The sequence below is a fragment of the Myiozetetes cayanensis genome, unplaced genomic scaffold (genome assembly GCF_022539395.1).
Source record: "Myiozetetes cayanensis isolate MyiCay16 unplaced genomic scaffold, myiCay2020 scf6-25, whole genome shotgun sequence".
NCBI lineage: Eukaryota > Metazoa > Chordata > Aves > Passeriformes > Tyrannidae > Myiozetetes > Myiozetetes cayanensis.
The window spans coordinates 61,661,946-61,680,448 of NW_026087853.1; the positions used below are offsets into that span (position 1 = coordinate 61,661,946).

General features: G+C 38.6%; 1 protein-coding gene across 1 annotated transcript in view; it reads left to right on the top strand.

The window, feature by feature from the left end:
- SHANK2 (SH3 and multiple ankyrin repeat domains 2) overlaps window positions 1–18,503 on the top strand; it is a 297,119-nt gene that overhangs the window by 112,694 nt on the left and 165,922 nt on the right. The window contains 2 exon segments of the mRNA XM_050334887.1: window positions 3,944–4,113; window positions 16,475–16,588. Coding sequence (XP_050190844.1) covers window positions 3,944–4,113; window positions 16,475–16,588 — 284 coding nt within the window.

Sequence of the window (18,503 nt, forward strand, 5' to 3'; positions counted from 1 at the left end):
TGCATTACCTATGGCTTTGCTCCTCTTCCTTTCCTCTTAAATTACAAATGTGATTTAGCAGGCACTCTACACAAATATCCTGCAGCCATGTCCCACTGGAGAGCAAATCCTGATTAATTAGAGTGATGTATGTTTTGTAAGTAATATAAAAAACAGAGGAGTGGGTCTGAGTTTTGATCTCAGATGAGGGCTGCAGCTTTGAGAAGCCACTGCCCTGTGAGGAGGCAATTACAGCTTCACTTTGACTCAGGAACTCAATCTGCCAAGTGTGCAAGAGATGGAGCACGAGGGTGAGGGGTGTTAAAGTGCAGAGCTGCCAAAGTGAAGGTATTAGAACTGAGCACTGATGGAGGGAGCTAAAGCTTACATGTTCTGACCAAACACATTTCACTCACCAGTCATTCAAAATATCAGTCTTTGTCTGTCTTGTTTCATAATATTAAAAAGAAATCCACTCTTCAGAGTAGAAAAGGACTCGAGCATTGTCAAGAAATACAGCTGTTGGTTTCCCTTTGTCATTTGTATGTGTCATGGATCGTCACTGGAATTTTCAAGGCAGTAAACCAAAATGTCATGTAGTTGACACTGTCTCTGTTACCTTGCACATTCTTCTTCTCTCCTTGGCCATGGGCACCCAAACAGACAAGCACTGTTTGTGATAGTAACAATGCTGCTGCAGAGGGGAGATGATGGTGCACTGTAAAACAAAGTTGTCTGAAGTGGAAGAAGAACTGAAATGAAATGGAAGGAACAGGATGTGAATTTCTTATGCCAGTGTTTTCATGCAGCAAGCTCATCTTTGTTGCATGTTACAATAGTGGCAGAAGCTCTTTTGGGTGCAATTGGGTTGGTGTCTCCTCACAGAGATCAGTATCCACTAAAATCCAGTCTGTAATGAGAATTCAACCAGGTGAGGAAGTGGCCATGAGGTGCTTTTCAGAGAATGAGCTCTTGTATTCCACTGGATTATACTGATGCCACCAGAGTGGGAGGTTTTACCTCAGAGTCAATGATTGTTTCAGCTGGAAGGGATAAAAAGAGCCTTTTCATCTATATTTCTGGGATGACACACTTCAAATTCTAGAAGTATAGTCAATCCTTTGAGGTGGGAGTAACAATTAGGAGGTTTTTTTGACTGAGGAAACATTTCTTTGCTTTGATTTTATTCAGCCACTTTCCTCTTCCCTTCCTAAAAACAAGCACAAATCGATGGTGGAAACCAATTTAATACCTGAGATTTTGTGGAAATAAAATTTTGATCTTCCTCTTAGTGCATCAGTGCCACAACTACAGTCTTGATGTGTCATCAAGACTTGTTTCAGAGAAGTCCAGAGTATGTGCAAGTACTGAGAGGAGAGCTGGAGACTCTCTAAATTTAAAGACAACTAAAAGGATTTTATATATTATTTTTCCTGCATATAATGCCTTTTCTTGCCACAGGCCCATTTTGCAGTCATGAATGGCACCTTGCATGGCTTTCCTCACAGATTTTTTTTAACCACATGACCACTTACTGACAGTGAGCTAAATGTGGGAATTGTTGCTTTCTCTGCTTATTATTTGCAAATAATAACACTCACCATGAAGCTGTCGCTCCCCTTAGATGAAAAGCCCTTTTTGACATAGCACTAGGTTGGGTTGTGGAGCAGGAGCATCCAGAAGGGGCAGGGTACTGGAAAGGTCAGAGTTTGACAAAGGGTTAATGAGGTTGGTGGGGTTTGTGCTGTGGAAAGTGATGCTGGAAGGGGTTCATGTGATCTTTGCAGCCTGTGTGGCTCAGTTGTTTCATCTTCTCAGGTGGAAATAGAAGAGATTTAGATCACATATCAGGAAGAAATTCTTCCCTGAGAGGTTGGGGAGGCCCTGGCACAGGTTTACTGGAAAAGCTGTGGCTGCCCCATCACTGGAAGTGTCCAAGGCCAGATTGGATGAGGCTTGGAGCAACCTCGGATAGTGCAAGGTGTCCCTGCCCATGGCAGGGGGCTTGCAATGATCTTTGAGGTCCTTCCAACACAAACTGTTCTGTGATTCTCATGAGGCTGTTGGTTTTCATAGCAAACTGGTTGTGTAGTGGGATGGGGAGGCAAAGGAATGGATACCCTTCCTGTGGGATGTATCCCACAGTGATTATGGAAGGAGGTTCCAAGGCAGCCTCAACCGGTGGATGAGCTCTCAAGGATGGCCACCTTCTTCTGGGAGAGAGTGGAACATGTCCACACATCTTCCGAAATCTCTGAATCCTTCTCCTGCTCTTCCTGGCATGGGATTTGCTGGGCTTGGAATCCAAGCTGGGGAAAAGAAAGATCGTTTATTTTAAAAAATCATCTACCGCACACTGCAGCCCTGATTCCCATTAGTGGGCCTGTTACATGAGAAGTTATGCATTCGTTGTGTGGGTTAAATGTGTCATTTCCCTTTTCTCCTTCAGTAAGAGAGAAAATGAATGTATCTTCTGTGATAGCAGTTGAAGTAGATGCTGGGAGAATAGCTGCTACCAGACAAGGCAGAAACACAGCTTGATGCAAGTGGAAATTGGATATGTAGCAACACTTTATAGATCTGCATTTTTTTATGGTGATGACTGTTCCTTCACTTACAAGGAAAAAGAAACAGAGCAAAGAACTGAAAACCAAACGTCATCTTTCCCAGTCTTTCTATAAACGACTGGGAGAGTTGGCTGAGGTTTCTGATGCAAAATCCTTCATAGATATGCAACCAGAACTCACTGTTAAACTCCTAAATATCATTATTAGCACCTCTTCACAGTAGTGGAGGAACAGAACAAGGTGAAAAGGGGATGCTCTTCCAAACGGTGAAGAAGTTACAGCAGGAAAACAGAACTGTTCCCCGTTCGAGTTCTTCTGCATCCACTGACTTATTGACTCCTTTTCTAGTAGGAGATTGGTTTAAAAAACCAAAAAGGGTGAAAACCCAGCAAACTCCAGCCCTTTTATTTCACTTTGCTTAAAGCAGTTTGAGATATTTTCTTACCAGAAAGGAAGTGTTAAAATGCTAAATCACCATTAAAACAGTTTTCTTCCTTTGGTATACTGGGTTTTTTTCCTATAAATCTTTATTAATATTCTCCTTTCTCATGAATTATTTTCTGGTTTCAGACTTTCTGTGTAAGACCTCAGGTTTTAATGCTGTTTTTTTTTAAAGTTGAATAGCAGTGTACTGCAAGTTTGTTATGTTATCTCCTATAGGTTTCTCACTCTCTTTAATATTTGCCTCTTTTTGTATATTTTTGACAGTTCATTTGTTTTTCAAGAGGTTTGGTAATGATCTTATGCATTTTTCACCACCTTTCAATAATTTCTTCTTTATACACCATAAGTGTGTTGCTTGATGAGCTGTGGCTTGTTCTGAAGTCATTGAGTGAGTTAGTATTTGCCATCAAGAAAAAGTGGTATTTTGGAGAATATTTGCCATAAGCACCATGGTTTGTGCATGGTCTAAATTGAGCTCCAGGCCTTGGAGTGATGAAGTAACCTGATTATTCAGTCCATTTAGTTAATAATTCAGTTGTCTCACTTGTTCACTCAGAGATATCCATTCCCAACAATAATTGTAAATACTGAGGTTTTCAAGTCATTCTGACAAATTGAGGTGCTGATAATGTATGATTTGCATACAAATTTTAAATTTTAGTAGGCTCTGTGAATGTGCAAGCTTAATTTGCAGAACAACTAAAAACTTTAATGTTGTGTGTTTTCTGTTCTAGGACATTATAGTCAGGTGAATATTGATCATGTTTCATATTGAAAGATACCAACCATTAAAAGCTTCTGCTCGTTATGAAAACTGTGTATTTTTTCTGCAGGGTTAGATGTCTTACTGGAAGACAATTAATTTGCTTAATTTAATCCTGCTAATGTGATGGTAAATGATTAACTTTCCCATTTTAAATAAGCTGTTAATGATGTTTAATTTCAATTTCCAGTGCCATTTACAGTCCTAGTGCCAACAAGGATACACTGTCTGCCTTGGATTATCAGGGTCCCAAACGGAAGCTTTACAGTGCTGTACCTGGAAGACTTTTTATTGTAGTAAAGCCATATCAACCTCAAGGGGAAGGGGAAATTCACCTGCACAAAGGAGACAGAGTCAAAGGTGAGTACCTGGTTAATTTTGAATACGCATTTTTCTTCTGCTAGATGGAAATTGTGTAACAAAATTCTATTTTAGGGGGGAAATAACCTGTTCAATAGAAGTGCTTTTCTGCATTTGTTTCTTTACAGGGTATTTTGCTCCTAGCTGTGTTTCGGAACCAATGCATATTTAGCCACCATTTTAACTTCCATGTCCTCCTAAAAATTCAGAAGTTTGTGCAGTAATAGCAGCATTGTCTCTTACCCAGAGCACATCATATACTTCTGTAGTCATTACAGAGTGACCACTCCAGGGCTTTGAAAGGCTGTAAACAGCTCAGCAAGGAAACAGGGGTAAGAGCAACTCTGTTTAAAGCCCTTTCCTCATGGAACAATTTATTGGCTAAGCAGAAAATGTCCCCTCATGAGACTCAGTATGAGCAGGTAGGCAGAACCTGCTGGAAACACTTTGTGGAGGAAGCGTGGTGGGGCATGTTGAATTTCTGTCCACTGGGGCTCTTCCCCAGCTAAGACTGTGCTTGCATCGAGGCCAAACTCTGTGTTGTTATTTTGAAGGCAGTAAGTACATCCCCATACAGATGAGAAATTGGCTGATGTGGTTTACAAGACTCACCTTCCTGAGGGTGAGGTGTGATGCAGTTTCAGCTCTGATTTTGCATGTCCAGGTAAAACTAGTCATGGAATAAAAAGTGGTCTTTTTTTAAGGCATACAAATCAAACAACAGTTATGGAAATCAAGCAAAAGGGAATAAATTCAGTGTCCTAAATAAAAGTGTTAAGCTGCTGCAAATTTTCTTGTAATGGAAACTACTTATCTCACAAAGGAAAACTTCAAATATCTCCTCCCTTGAGCCTGCAAAAAGTAGTTGGAAAAAAACTAGGGAGCCCTTAGAAGGTATTTTTGCATTTTTATTTTTGGATGTACTGATTCTGAAGCGTTTGTGGGTTTAATAATTTTTGTTAACTCAAAAAGTGTAGGACAGAACTCTGAAGAACACTGCACTTGAAGATAAAACATGTGCAAGATTCATTTTAAAAGCAAGGATGAAGGAGGAAGGTTAAACTCAGGAGAGTCTGTAGGGCTGAAAAGGTAATTTTGTTGTTCTCAAGATTGTTCCCTGATCAGGTAGGAAGTAGTGAGTATAATTTCCCAATGAATGGAAGTTATCTAGGCTAGAGTCCAGTAGAAGACAAACTCCGAGGTTGTAGAATTGCTTGGGAATGCCAAATACCAAATTTGACAGCTCTGCATGTTTGGGAACCAGCTTTGCAGGCATCCAGTGTGTGAGAAGAAATGCAGAAGTAATGCAGAGTAACTTCCTAAAAGCCTTCAGGTGTCAAAAGAATGGGTATGATCTAGAGAGAGGTAAAGTTACATTATGAGTAAGTGTCATGCAACAGTATAAAGCAAATTAAAAGCAAATGTGATGTTTTCACTCCTCTAGAAAGGACACTGGGTCTTGGGTTAAAGTGGGAAGGTCCGGGGTCTTATGTGTAGAGTTTGGAGCTCACTGGAAGGGTGAAGGAACAAGGCAGTTGAGAAAGATGCTTGTTGGGCAATTACATGAAAATGAAAAAAATGTTGCATATAGTAGAAAACAAAATATTAAAAACAAAACAAAACCAGAGACTTAAGCACACCCCAGAGCTCTTTGCTTATTTGTAATCTCTGGAATTTGATTGTAGCAGGAAAAATTGCAGGTACCTTCAAAGGATGACATTTTGGGGGGATGAGCGGTAGTAAATAACCTTCTGAGTGTGTTTATGGGGATTAACCAAGTGTCAAAAGACAAAGAATGAGTGCTGTTGAGCACCATCATCTATTCTTTGGGGGATCTTGTACACAGAGGTGTTCTTGTTGGATTTAATTATGCAGGAATATGTTTGTTCTGTAGAGGATGTAAGACCAACAGAGATTCTTCTCACTAGAACAGGGCAACAGACAGTCCAGGCTGTATGTCCTGGCAGAAGAGGAAACTGTTGAATTTTTTAGAAGTATTCATCATCTGACTACTGGTTTGCATTGGGATTGGAGACTATTATATGCAAAAATATCCCAAGAATAAAGAGTTTAAATTTCAATTTCAAGGAAGAGTTTAATATTTTTAAAAAGTTAATTCAGGGCCCCTCGGTTCTAAGTTGTTATGATAGTAACTGGAAAACATTGCAAGAAGTAATTAGTCCACTTCTCAAATTTTCTTACGGTGGTTTGATGTAAGTGTGAGACCAAGGATTTTTGTGGGGGCAGCAACCAATGGATGTCAGAATGCTGAAACAGAAAATGAGATTAAGGCTGTTGTTTTTGGGTTCATGTTTTTGTTTGTTGGTTTGGTTTTGTTTTGTTTTTAATTATTATTTCTGAGGAAAATGAAAGTTTGTTGAAGAAAACCTGTAAATTAATTATTATGGTTAGCAAAAGGGGAACTTGCCCATCCAACATAAAATCATCCCTGCAGGGGTTATTTTTTCAGCTTCAAGAATATGGTTTGCACTTAGAATTAAAATCTGGTAGAGGTCTAGCTTTTCCAGGTATGTTTGTTTTAAATCATTTTAGAGAACTTTGCTGCAGTAAAGCCTAGTGAGGTTTCTGTAGATGTCAGCCTGCTTTTGGGGAGTTTGGAAAAAGAACAAGTCTATATAGGGAATTTCAGAGTTCCTGCTTAGGATTAAATCTTGTGAAACACAATTTAAGGCTGTTTGCATGGCAGGGCTGGGACACTGTATGACACTCTCAGTGCTATCAAAGGAGAAACTTCCAGAACCAGATTAAATCCTATTTTATGTTACCATGCCAATGGTTCCTCAGTTACCACGAAAAAATATGTCAGAATGAACACAGCAAGGTCATGTAGAGAAAAAAGAGTTCAGGCAAAAAGACAGTGATACTTTAAAAAGGTCTCAGTTGTGTAACAGTGTTGAAGAAGCCACTCAAAGCTAGCATTTGTGTCAAAAATCCAGGCCCAGTTAAACCTGGATTCCTGTCCCTGTTCCAGTAAAAATGTAATTATTTATAGAGAATAAGTGTAGTGATAGGACAAGGGGGAATGGCTTTAAGCTGAAAGATGGTAGACTAAGCCTAGATTTTAAGAAGAAATTCACTCCTGTGAAGGTGGTGAGCCCCTGGCCCAGGTTACCAGAGAAGCAACTTGCTGTGTGCAGTGCTTGAAAGGAAAGAAAGAACAATAAATCCCACGGAATTCAGTTTTTACTCACTTTGGAAACACTTTCCCCTCACCTTTGAAAAACAAAAGCTTTGTCTTAGCCCCTCTCCTCTGCCAAATTGGTAACTGCACTGCTCTTACAATACACTGATGCCTTCTTGGATTGTTTGTGGAATTCAGATGTGTCTCGGCACTTGCTGTGGGATTCTGACCCGTGTTCAGTCTGAACCTGGGGAGATGCTCATCACATGTTCATCCCATGAGACTAATCACAGTTAAGATGTAGCAAGGCATTTATTACGGGGATAAAAACCAGAACAACATATTAGAGAAAGGGATTAGTTGGGAAATGTTTTTATGGATTTTCTTTTTTAACTTGGTAGAATTAGAAGGGTCACAGAGAGAGGGATGGATTCCTAAACTCTTGATGAAAAGTGTTTTCATCAGATGGAGAGGAAGTGACTTTTTTTCCTTTCTAAAACTGGTAGAAGTACATGAGTGACAATAGTTCACAGTACATGATACAAGGAAGCTGCTCAGAGAAATCTGTGAATGGGCAAAGTTCAAAGGAAATGTAAACTAAACATTGTTTTTAAACTAAAATGGTCTTGTATTAATAGGATGTTACGTAGCCTGTACCAAAATACCTGCTTTATTTTTAGTTGTTAGTCATACACACTGACATCATCTGTGTGTCTCCACTGTTGAGAGAAGAGCCATGGCTGTTGTAAAAATAAATCTTATATCTTTGTTTGTACCAGAAGTATCCTAATCCTATGTTTTCACATAAATGAAGTCACTGAAACAATTTTAATTTATTTTTTTATTTTCTTTGTTCTATGTGAAAGCCCATAGCAACAAATACGCTGCAATCCAGATGCACACACATGTATATAAAGTATCTGTAAAATTAATTTAAATCTGCTTTTGCATTCCTAAATTCAGCTATTACACTGGAAATCAAGTGGTCTCACAGCTATTTTTTTTATTGAATCCCAGAATGGTTTGGGTTAGAGGGGACCTTAAAGACCACTTCATTTGCCCCCTCCCTGCCACGGGCAGGGACACCTTCCACTAGCCCAGGTTGCTCCAAGCCCTGTCCAACCTGGCCTTGAACGCTTCTAGGGTTGAGGCAGCTGCAGATTCTCTGGGCAAGCACTTCCAGTAGCTCACCACCCTCACAGGGAAGAATTTCTTCCTGATATCCAATCTAAAGCCACGCTCTGTCAGTTTGAAAGCATTCCCCCTTGTCCTGCCCTATCTCCCTGTGGAAAAAGGTCCCCTTCCAGCTCAAGCCATTCTGTGATTCTCTGATAGGCCTTTCCCTCTCTCACATAAGCTGTCTTTAGGTGCTGAAAGGCTGCCGTGAGTTTTCCACAGCCCTTTCTTTTTTCCAGGCTGAACAACCCCAGCTCTCTCAGGGTCTCTCTGTAGCAGAGATCTCCAGCCCTCTGAGCACCTTCATGGCCTCCACTGCACCTGCTCTAACAGCTCCATGTCTTTCTTGTGCTCAGGACTCCACACCTGGATGCAACACTCCAGGTGGAGTCTCAGGAGAGCAGAGCACAGGGGGAGAATCCCCCCACCTCAACCTGCTTATAGTAGAGTTTGTCCACCTGTATATTTTTGTTTCCTGCCCTGGTATTGCTACCTCCTGTCTTTCACTTGGGAACCAAACAGAATACAGGCTAGTTGTGGTAAATGATCAGTTTCTTTAGTTCTTACTGTGATTAAACAACTTTTCTAGTGCTTAGTACCTAGAAAAATGGGGAGTTATTTCAGTATCTCAAATATGCTTCAACAGACTTTTTCGTGAACCTTGTGAGATGCCTCCTGTGCAAGCACAATCTGCACATCGGAGCAGAGTTTACCACAGCCAAGATCTGCTCTGAGCTGCGTTCCTCAGGGTCAGAGAAGCAGTAGTAATTCAGTAGCAGTGATTCAAGCATCTGTTCTGGGCAGGAAGTCAGTCGTTCTCAGCATTAGAAATATTGACCCTTGTGACACTGCTTTTATTTCAGCATGATCTCAGCCAGTAGGGCAATCCAAATGTATCACTAACATTTTAATTTCTCATGAAATCTACTTGTAAGTCATTTTGAAAAAGAAAGATTATTAAGCCCCTGCTGTGCTTGAAGATATTGCCAACAGGCAGTGCCCGTGGGCAGAAGGAAAGTTGGTCCCCAGGCTTTTGTGCTTGTTAGATTAGTAAATAAAATCCTGGAAAGGGAAGAGCCTCAGAAATGCTGTTTTGTTTCTCCAAGAGCATTTTGTACCTCGTGTGGATAAGTGTGGCAGCAAAATTTAACCTAAGAGGTTTGCATAAGTATTGATTTGCTGCTCTCATGTGAAGGATGGAATGAATATGAAGTGGAATACTAATCTTACCCAGATTCATTGGTCTGTTTTGCTTCCTTACTGTCTCCTGACTTGATTGGTTTGATTTAAATTCATAACACAATAAATTATGAATTGTCACAGATAATATCCCAACTCATTTCTTCAGGTTGCTTGTACCTGAAGAGCAGGAGAGAGTAGTGCTATCGAAGTGCTGTAACAAAGACGTGGCCTTGCTCCTGCTCCAGCAGGAGAGCTGGCTTTGCTTTCGAGGCTGTGAGGAAGTGATTAGGATGTAAAAGCATCCACAAATCCCTGCTGTCTTCACTCTTGGCTACTTTAAGACAGCCTTTCTTGAGCAGTGAGCAACTGGACTGAAATATTCAGGAGACAGAGTACCAGGAGCTGTCAATGATGTCATCTGAGTGCACTAACACAGACCAACACAACAGTACAGCCTTACATATAAGCTGGTTTGGGACCTCCTCTCAGTTAATTCTCTCTGCTCTACATCCTCCTGATCTGAAGTTTGTGCATCACAGTGGAGAAAAGCATATTTGACTCTGTCTGCATTTTCCTCAGCAGAGATGGTGATCAGCCTTACAAACAGATGGATTTTTGTAACGCTTCATTTGAATTTCCGATCAAAATTCAAATCAGTGCATAAGATTTGTTTCTAATCCTCTTTTTCTCTCTCTTTGACTTCCTCAAAACTGTTTAACAGACACCTAAATAACAGGGAAAAGACAATATTCATAGAAAGTTGTTGGTAAAGATAAAAAGGGAACAAAACCCCACAGGGCCAAATGCTGAACAACAGAGCTCACTCATTTCTATTTCAATTGAGCCGTAGTGCCTCAGATCTAGAGGGTTATGTGCAGATTACTGTGTTTGTTGATTTTGATGCAGTGAGTGGTTGCTCTGTTAGTAGTCATTGTCATCTTCTCATCCCAAGGTCCTTTTCCTGAATGTTGCTTGTCTGCACCACCCCTTTCTTGAGAAATTAGGGATGCTAAAAGATGAAAAGCTGTTTTAATTCAGGATCTAGTCTGACTCTGACTGTGGCCGCCGTGGTTTGGGCTGGTAACAGGCACCCAAAGCCTGAGATGGACAGGACACAGGCGAGAGATGTGCAGAGAGCTCAGGGTACGGCAGTGAGACACTTGGGAGAAGTCAGATGATTGTGGGTAAAGTAGATAAGGTAGTTTTTCAGGTAAACAGCAGAATCACTTGGATTACACAAAGGTTAATTCCTTGAAGCCACATTTGGATCACGCTTTTGTTTTGGAGGCAAAACTGGGAGTTAAACGTTTGTTCAAAAGGTGAGGAGTATTTTCTGTCACTGTTATTTCCCTAATTTGGTTTCTCTGTGAGGTTTCATAGCCCGAGGTGGGAAAGAACTGCTGAATTTCCTTCTCCACCAAAAGAAATGTCTGTGGAGCCACAGTCCAATTTGACTGCTCAGGTCAATTAGACAGAATCATTAACTACAGATACAAGAAGTTTTCCTTCCAGATTGTACATGGGCTGTACAGGAACATTTCCTACGTGGCAGTTGGGGCACAGTCACTTTTTTGCCCGCTGGAGCATTTAAAATGGTTGTCATCAGGGTGATAGGCAATGATTTCCACCCCAGTCCGCTGCACTGACCCCAGGATATGTCAGTCTCTCTTGATTAAGTCTTTGGAAGCCAGAACTGGTCAGGAGAGATCCTGCCCATCATTAATCACAGGCAGGGAGGGAGGAATTGCTATCAGGAACAAGTAGAGGTAGAGAAAGAAACAGAGTAAGAAAACTCTCTCTCTTAAGAGACAGCAAGATTAAGAACTGTCACCTGGAAGTTCTTGTCTCTCGATGGTGTTTTTGATTTACCTGGTAGTAAATACAGCAAAACCAGATCCCACGCTGATTTTTTGTTTAAATTTCTACCTATACTTAGGAAATAAGTTGTCATTACAACTCAAGGTGAGGAGCATATGTTTTTAAGTTGTAGATACTTCAGGGGCTGTTACAAGCAAAATTGGTTTTATCATTGAAATAAGTATTCTTGCAACAATTGTCATTTGAAAGCTCTCCTTCCAAAGTCAAATAATTTTGAAAATTATATCACACAGCAGAGATTTCAACAAGAGGAAAGCCCAAGTTATTATACTAATTATTCTGAGGTAAAGAACTTAGGTTTGTGTCCACTGGAAATTAAAAACTTACTTTAGTTTAAAAAAACAAATCTAGAAGATGGTTATGTCAAGACACATAACCAGAGTTCAGATTTACACTGAACCCTTGCTTAGCTAAAATTCAGGTGAAATCCCTTTGTATTTCAATAGGTAAATGGCATTTTTTATGAATAGCAGAACAATGGGATGAAGGTAAATACCATTTCATGCTGCAGTTTGAATGGAGGGACACTTTGCTGTCATTTTGGTAATTTGTCCTTTTTTTCTCCTCGTTGTAGAAATGTTCTTTTTTTCCAGAACATGATCTCTCATTCCCAATCCATATAATAATTTATTTTCCCAGGAAAGAAAAATTAAGTTTATAGGAGCACCAAAAATTGATTTAGATGTTACAAAGACATTTCAGGTACATCCTGTAGCAGCTGTAAAACATTGGGCTGAATTTGGCTGTAAATTTCATTGACATTTTTGCAAGTAAGGCTGCCTGGAATAATCCTCTCATTGACATTTCAGTATCTCAAGGAATTTAGAAATAGTAGTCACCATAATTTAATGGGAAACAATATTTCTTTATTGTAGCATCATGAAGGGAGGTATAATGTGGAAGAATACAACCTCTATGTTCTTTTGATTAAAGTGGTTTTTATAGTATATTAATTAAGCAGTTTGAGATTAGTATGTTATATTAATACCAATTACAATATATACATTGCCAATGCACTCACAAAAGTTGCAAAAGACAAAACATTCTATGTTCTGTTCTATAATTTTTTAGTATCTAATATTGTAAAATACGTATATAATTTTCTTGTATATTTCTCTAGACTTTGGCAAAGCAGAATCTGGCTGATTTTAAGTATAATACTTTAAATACTTTTAAAAAATTATAATACTTTAAAAACATTAAATTATCAGATCCTGACTGGATCCATGTTTTCCTGTTATTCCATTGTTTAGTATTTTTCCACTTTTGATTCAAAGTTTTGTTCACAGAGTTGAACATAATTCTTGTTGTGAAAAGACATACCAGGATTCACGATGTTACTAGAACGTTAATTTTACTGTTAAAACATCATCTTCTATTCATAATTTATAAATTATGTTGTATATAAAGACACTCTGACCTCTTCTTGCCATAGCAATCACATCATTTGTTTTTACTAAAAGAAAAGGAAAAACTTCTTGAAATGCTAACGCTTAATTATTAATTTTAGGAAAGTTATCCTCTGATTTACCATTGTTCTGTCCTTCAGAAGGGAAAATGTTGATTACAAAATCTCTTGCTGGTAACCAATTATCTGTTACAATGAGCCTCTTAAGCAATATTGGGAAATGGAAGACAGAAATTGAAGCCTCATTCTAAAAAAAGCATTAATGGGTACAAAAGATAAATTACAATTTTACTTATCCTCTAAGTTACAGTTACCCACCTTGGAGTATCTAAAGTGTTGAGAGTTTTTATATTTAGATTATTCTGGCCTTGGCTTTTGCTGCAGAATTTCTTATAAATGGCACATCTGAAGAAGATTAATTCAATAGTCTGATATCTGAGATATCTGAAGATTATTTCAAGTTTTCTTAGTAGTGCAGAACCACCTAGATCTCAGCTTCTACATTTTGAGTACTATGAGCTTATCCTTTACCTCACCAACAATTTGTCTCTTTGTACCCCTGAGTATCCCTCATCTCTCTTGTGTCATCCTTGTGCCTCTTGCAGTTCCATCAGCCTTTCTCTTCTTTTCTTGGCCCCCATAATGATGTTTTTCCTTGGTAAGTCCAGAGCCCTTTTCTGGTAGATTGTAATCCTTTAGACTGACTGGAAGCAGAGTGGTGAAGGGTGACTGCATTCCAGCAACACCTCGTTTCCCCTTCCACTTTTTTCCCATGGATGTTACATCTTCAGGCAGGACTACATATATTTTCCCTTTGCTCTTGCTCTTAGTAATGGCTGATATTTAATATTTCATGCAATAATGGTCTAAAGTGGGTCTGGTTCTGCTCTGGGGTGATCACTTTTTGCCTTGCACTCACTCCCAGATAGAAAGCAAATTTCTTCTCCTGTGTTGATTTGGATCTGCTGCCACTGCCTGTTACTCCATGTGTGTGAAATACTCCATGGCCTCCTCACAGTGCATCTCTCTTTTTAGAGACAGGAATATCCATGCTGTTTGGAGCATCAGAATAACAAATCTGACAGATTATTAAAATGCCAAATTAGGGAAATGTGCCTCAGTCTCTCAGTTTTTGCTCTGATCATCTTCCCAGTTTGTGGTGTGAAATCAGGACTGAGATTCAGTGCTGAAAACTCCCCTCAAAAAAAACCCAAAAAAAAAAAAACAAAAAAAAAAGGCAGCAAAAACCTAATTACTGGCAGTAGGAATCTTTTACTGTCTAGCATTTTTATATTTCTTTTGGTTGGAGTCCTACACTCTCTTTTATGATTGAAGGTAAATCAGTGTACAGTAGCATCCTACCATAATTCCAGATATATGCATATGTTATTAAGTTTTCCTAGTTCTTTATGTCATATATAAGAAGTGCATTCTGATGTAAACAGAGGTTACATTGTTAAAAATATATTGGAAGCTGCTGACTGTTCTGCATATTTTGGATATATATTGGAAGAATGATCAGGCTTCTATTTTATGTAACTGAATTATCAGATTGTGTGTTGATGTGCACAGGTTTTAAACATTTTTAAGAATTAGATCAACATATTTTTCATTAATTATGCCCCATATCAGATTTTTATTAAAATAAACAATAGATCACTAAATAACTAGTATGTATCAATATTTTTATATTATATGCTATATATAATACATATATAATTTATAATAAAATAAATAATATATATTTTTATATAAATATATATTTTATAACGTGGTTTCTTCATTTTTGCTTGCATTTAAGTGTAGAGTTGAAATATTTTCTGCTTTTCATAACAATGTCTACGGGTGTTAGGGAAACAAAAAAAAAAGGCTTGCTAAAATTTTTTTATTCAGCTTAATATTCAGTGTAGAGTTGTTGTTTGAGTCATCCAAGGCTTGTGCTCTCCCCCATTATCCCATCACTCCCTGGGTAGTTATAGGTTTCCCCATATATGTCAGGAAAGTGTTTCAGAAATTGCATTTGGGACCTACCCAGGTGTAGGATTTTTCCTTAATGGATGTTTCCTGGGACTTCTTACTGAGAGTGGTGTGTAAATGTGCATTTCATGAAATCTGTCTCTTGGAATACACCACATTAAAAGGCTTAAAACTGACATATTTATAAACATTTTGCTGTCAAATATTCATGTTAATAGATATCTGTGCTCTGTAAGTAACACCCCAAATAGTTTGAGATTGCATTGATGAAACAAACCTTTCAAATGCACCTTTAGAGGTTCTGGTGTCTCAAAACAGATTTCTTACCTCCTTTTTAATGTTACTATAATTTTTTTTACTATTTTTGTTGGGCTACCATTTATTTGGTTTCCATCTTGCCCTGCAATAGTGCAAATTAAGTTCAGACTCAGTGCCACTGAGTCACAGCAGTTCCACTGACACCGAGTTCAATCACAGGCGGGCAGGGACCAGGATTTTAAAGAGCAAAAAGTGCTGGTGGTGGAGATTATCAAAGTAGCTCTGATCAGCTTAATTACCCCTCCTGTGTTGAAATACCCTGCAGAGACATTATTGCAGGTCTTGGAAACCATGTGCACACGTTAGCAAAGGTGTGCTTGGGCTCATTAGTCTTGATTTTCATCAGGGGCAGTTTGGGCTTAGCTGGCACTCAGAGAATGGAACTGGGCTGCTTCAAATATTGGGCTGCTTTAAAATATTAAAAAGTATCTTTTTAACAGTGCATGTGTATTCTTCTAGTATATAGTAAATATACAGTGGTTTGTAGGAAACTGCTGTAATATTAATTTAAACATAATACCTGGCAAGTATTTAGAGTCCTTTCATTACCATAATTCACCTCCAATGGCTTATCAGTAAAAACATGCCTTATTGTTCTGCAGGCTTTTGTCCTTGTTGAGTCCTAGAATTAATATCAAGATAATTAGAACTACAGGATAAAGCTTTTTCTCCTGATGATAAATCCTTCTCCTCCATCTTGTCATGATCTTCTATTGAGAAAAATCATTGAAATGTTTCAAAAGGCATCTACCTTGTTTATCTCACTGTGGGAGGTTCATGTGTTTGCTGTGTGCTCAAACCCTTGAATCATATTCCTTGACATTGCAAATCTCTGGAGCTGCACACTAAATAAAATAGCATGTTTCCTCAGAAAGTGGGAAAAATATGGGATATCAGAATATGTACTATTAAAATCCATTTCAATGTGAATTCAGTTTTACAGTGAGATCGGCACTTTTGCTTCATTTGAACAGGCAAGACAAAAGTTTTGGTTGTGGTATAGCCATGCATTTATCAGTGAGAAAATTGAAAATGGAAAGAATTGCGTGAGGGCCAAGAAAACTTGTGACAAAAACCATATTTGGGAGAGAGGTTACGAAAGCAGACCAGGGAAGGTCACATTTAAAGGTTACTTTGTGCCCATTTTGGGGTACCAGCATTGGAGTTACTGCACATGGGCTTTTACCAAGATGATGTTCAGTTATTATTGAGTGTGTATCTAATCTTGTATTTATGGGAGAAGGTGAAGTTTAATGCTCCCTGTGTCTCTCTCTGTTTAGTTCTGAGCATTGGAGAAGGTGGATTCTGGGAAGGCAGCACCCGGGGACACATTGGCTGGTTTCCTGCAGAATGTGTTGAAGAAGTTCAGTGCAAAGCCAGTGAGAGCAAAGCAGGTAATTAGATCAAGTTCCTGTTGACTCCTGACATGACAAATGCCACGTGTCTGTCCCAGCATTGTGTTGTACAGCAGTGTGTCTGTGAAATACTGGGAATGGGAGAATTGAATAAAGCTGAGCTGCTGAATTGAAAACTAAAGGTGGGTTTATTAAGCAGATTTTACTGTCCGAGCAGTCAGACTTTCTTCTGAGTGACTACGCTGGGTAGCACTGCAAAAGCTTTTGCACAGACCTGAGTGTGGACATTTTGTAAAGGATTATGCTGTGTATCATTTTCCTAAAGTATGGGAAGGTGGCTAATTTAAGCAATTAAATAATGAAAGAAAAACTGGGCAGTCTTCTCCCAGTGTGAGATACTCATACAATGCATTTAGCTCTTCACAGCAATAAAGATCCTTCTGTTTACCTCTTTCTAAATTTTAGGGGAGGCATCCATTAGAGGGATTTCTCATATACATCCTTACTGATGGCAGAGGAAATAGAATCCTCCTTTCTTATACATGTATGTTGCCACAAGTGACTTTCAGCAAGGAGTCTTTACAGTTCTGGTATAATAAAAGAAAAAGAAATCTACATTAAAGCATGTTATTTTAAGAATTACCTCCCATCTCATCGTTTCTTTGCTGCTATGAATTAAGATGTGAGGACATCCTCTCTAATTAAAAGCTCACTATAAATGAGCTCTGAGAATATAATTAATGTTCTCTGGGAGTGGATGCAGTTTTAAATCAACTATTGATATGCTTTAGATCTCTGTTGTATTGATTAAGAACTCTTGGCATTGCACAGATGATACACTGAAATTTATGCATCATATCATTCATTCACAAATGGGGCTTTTTAATGAATGTCATTATAAACCACAAGGTATAACTTTCTTTATGTATATATAGATATAGTCACTGTATAAATGTGATAGTACGGAACAGAATGCACTGAGTAAGAGTAGTTCCAGAGTAGGAAGGATTAGGAAATATTTCTAATATTTGAGAGGCGTTTTAATTTCATTGTTTTTAGTGGAAGCTGTGGTAAGATGGAAAAGAGTTTGAGGGACGAGCAGAAGAGGAGGCAAAAAGTTAGCTTTTGAAATATGAAAACTAGAAAAGAATGAGGGAGCGAGACTTTAGGGACACTGCTCTAGATAACTAAACACTGTGTGAAAAGGTTATGCTTCCTTTTCTATTTCCCTTTTGAGAGAGGAAAAGAGGAGGAGGCAAAACCAGATGCAATATTTGGAGAGAACGGATTTACACTCTGAGTACAGAGGGAGAACAGTTGTGTAGCTCCTCAAGGGCTTGAGAACATAAAATTTAAAGATGGAGGTACATTAAACAAGAGGAGGATTGAGATTGAAATTGGCGAGTTTAGGAGCAGTGAAGTTTTCAAAATAAGGTGTAAAAAGGGGACCACAATTTGGAATTTTAGTGTGATTTCATTAGTTGGAAGACCAGTGAATTCAGTCAGTGCAACATGAGCTGGTGAAGAGCCACCTGTGAGTTGTTCTAAATGCCCTCCAGGAAAACCACTTGGCGGAAAGACTTCAGAAAGATGTGCTTTGTATGAGTAAGTCATCAAAAACAGCTCTCTTGAGTCTGTCATGACAACTCGGTATTGAATTTGAGCTGTGCACATCTCCAAATTGGAAGAAAATTATGGGGAGGGCATTAAGTGAAGTTCTAAAAAATGAAAGAAATTTTGCATCTTTTTAGTGGTTTTGAAGAGAAGGTAACCACACCTGTCACAAATCCTTAAAGATCTTCCTGAGAAATACTTCAGGAAGTAAATTCAATCTGTGACACAGCTGCTTTAATATATGACGATTTTTTTTGAGCAAAAATTTCCTTGAGCATTCAAAGGAGAACAAAAATTAAGAAAAGAATTGTCACAAGAGTAACAAAAGGATTACCAAAGT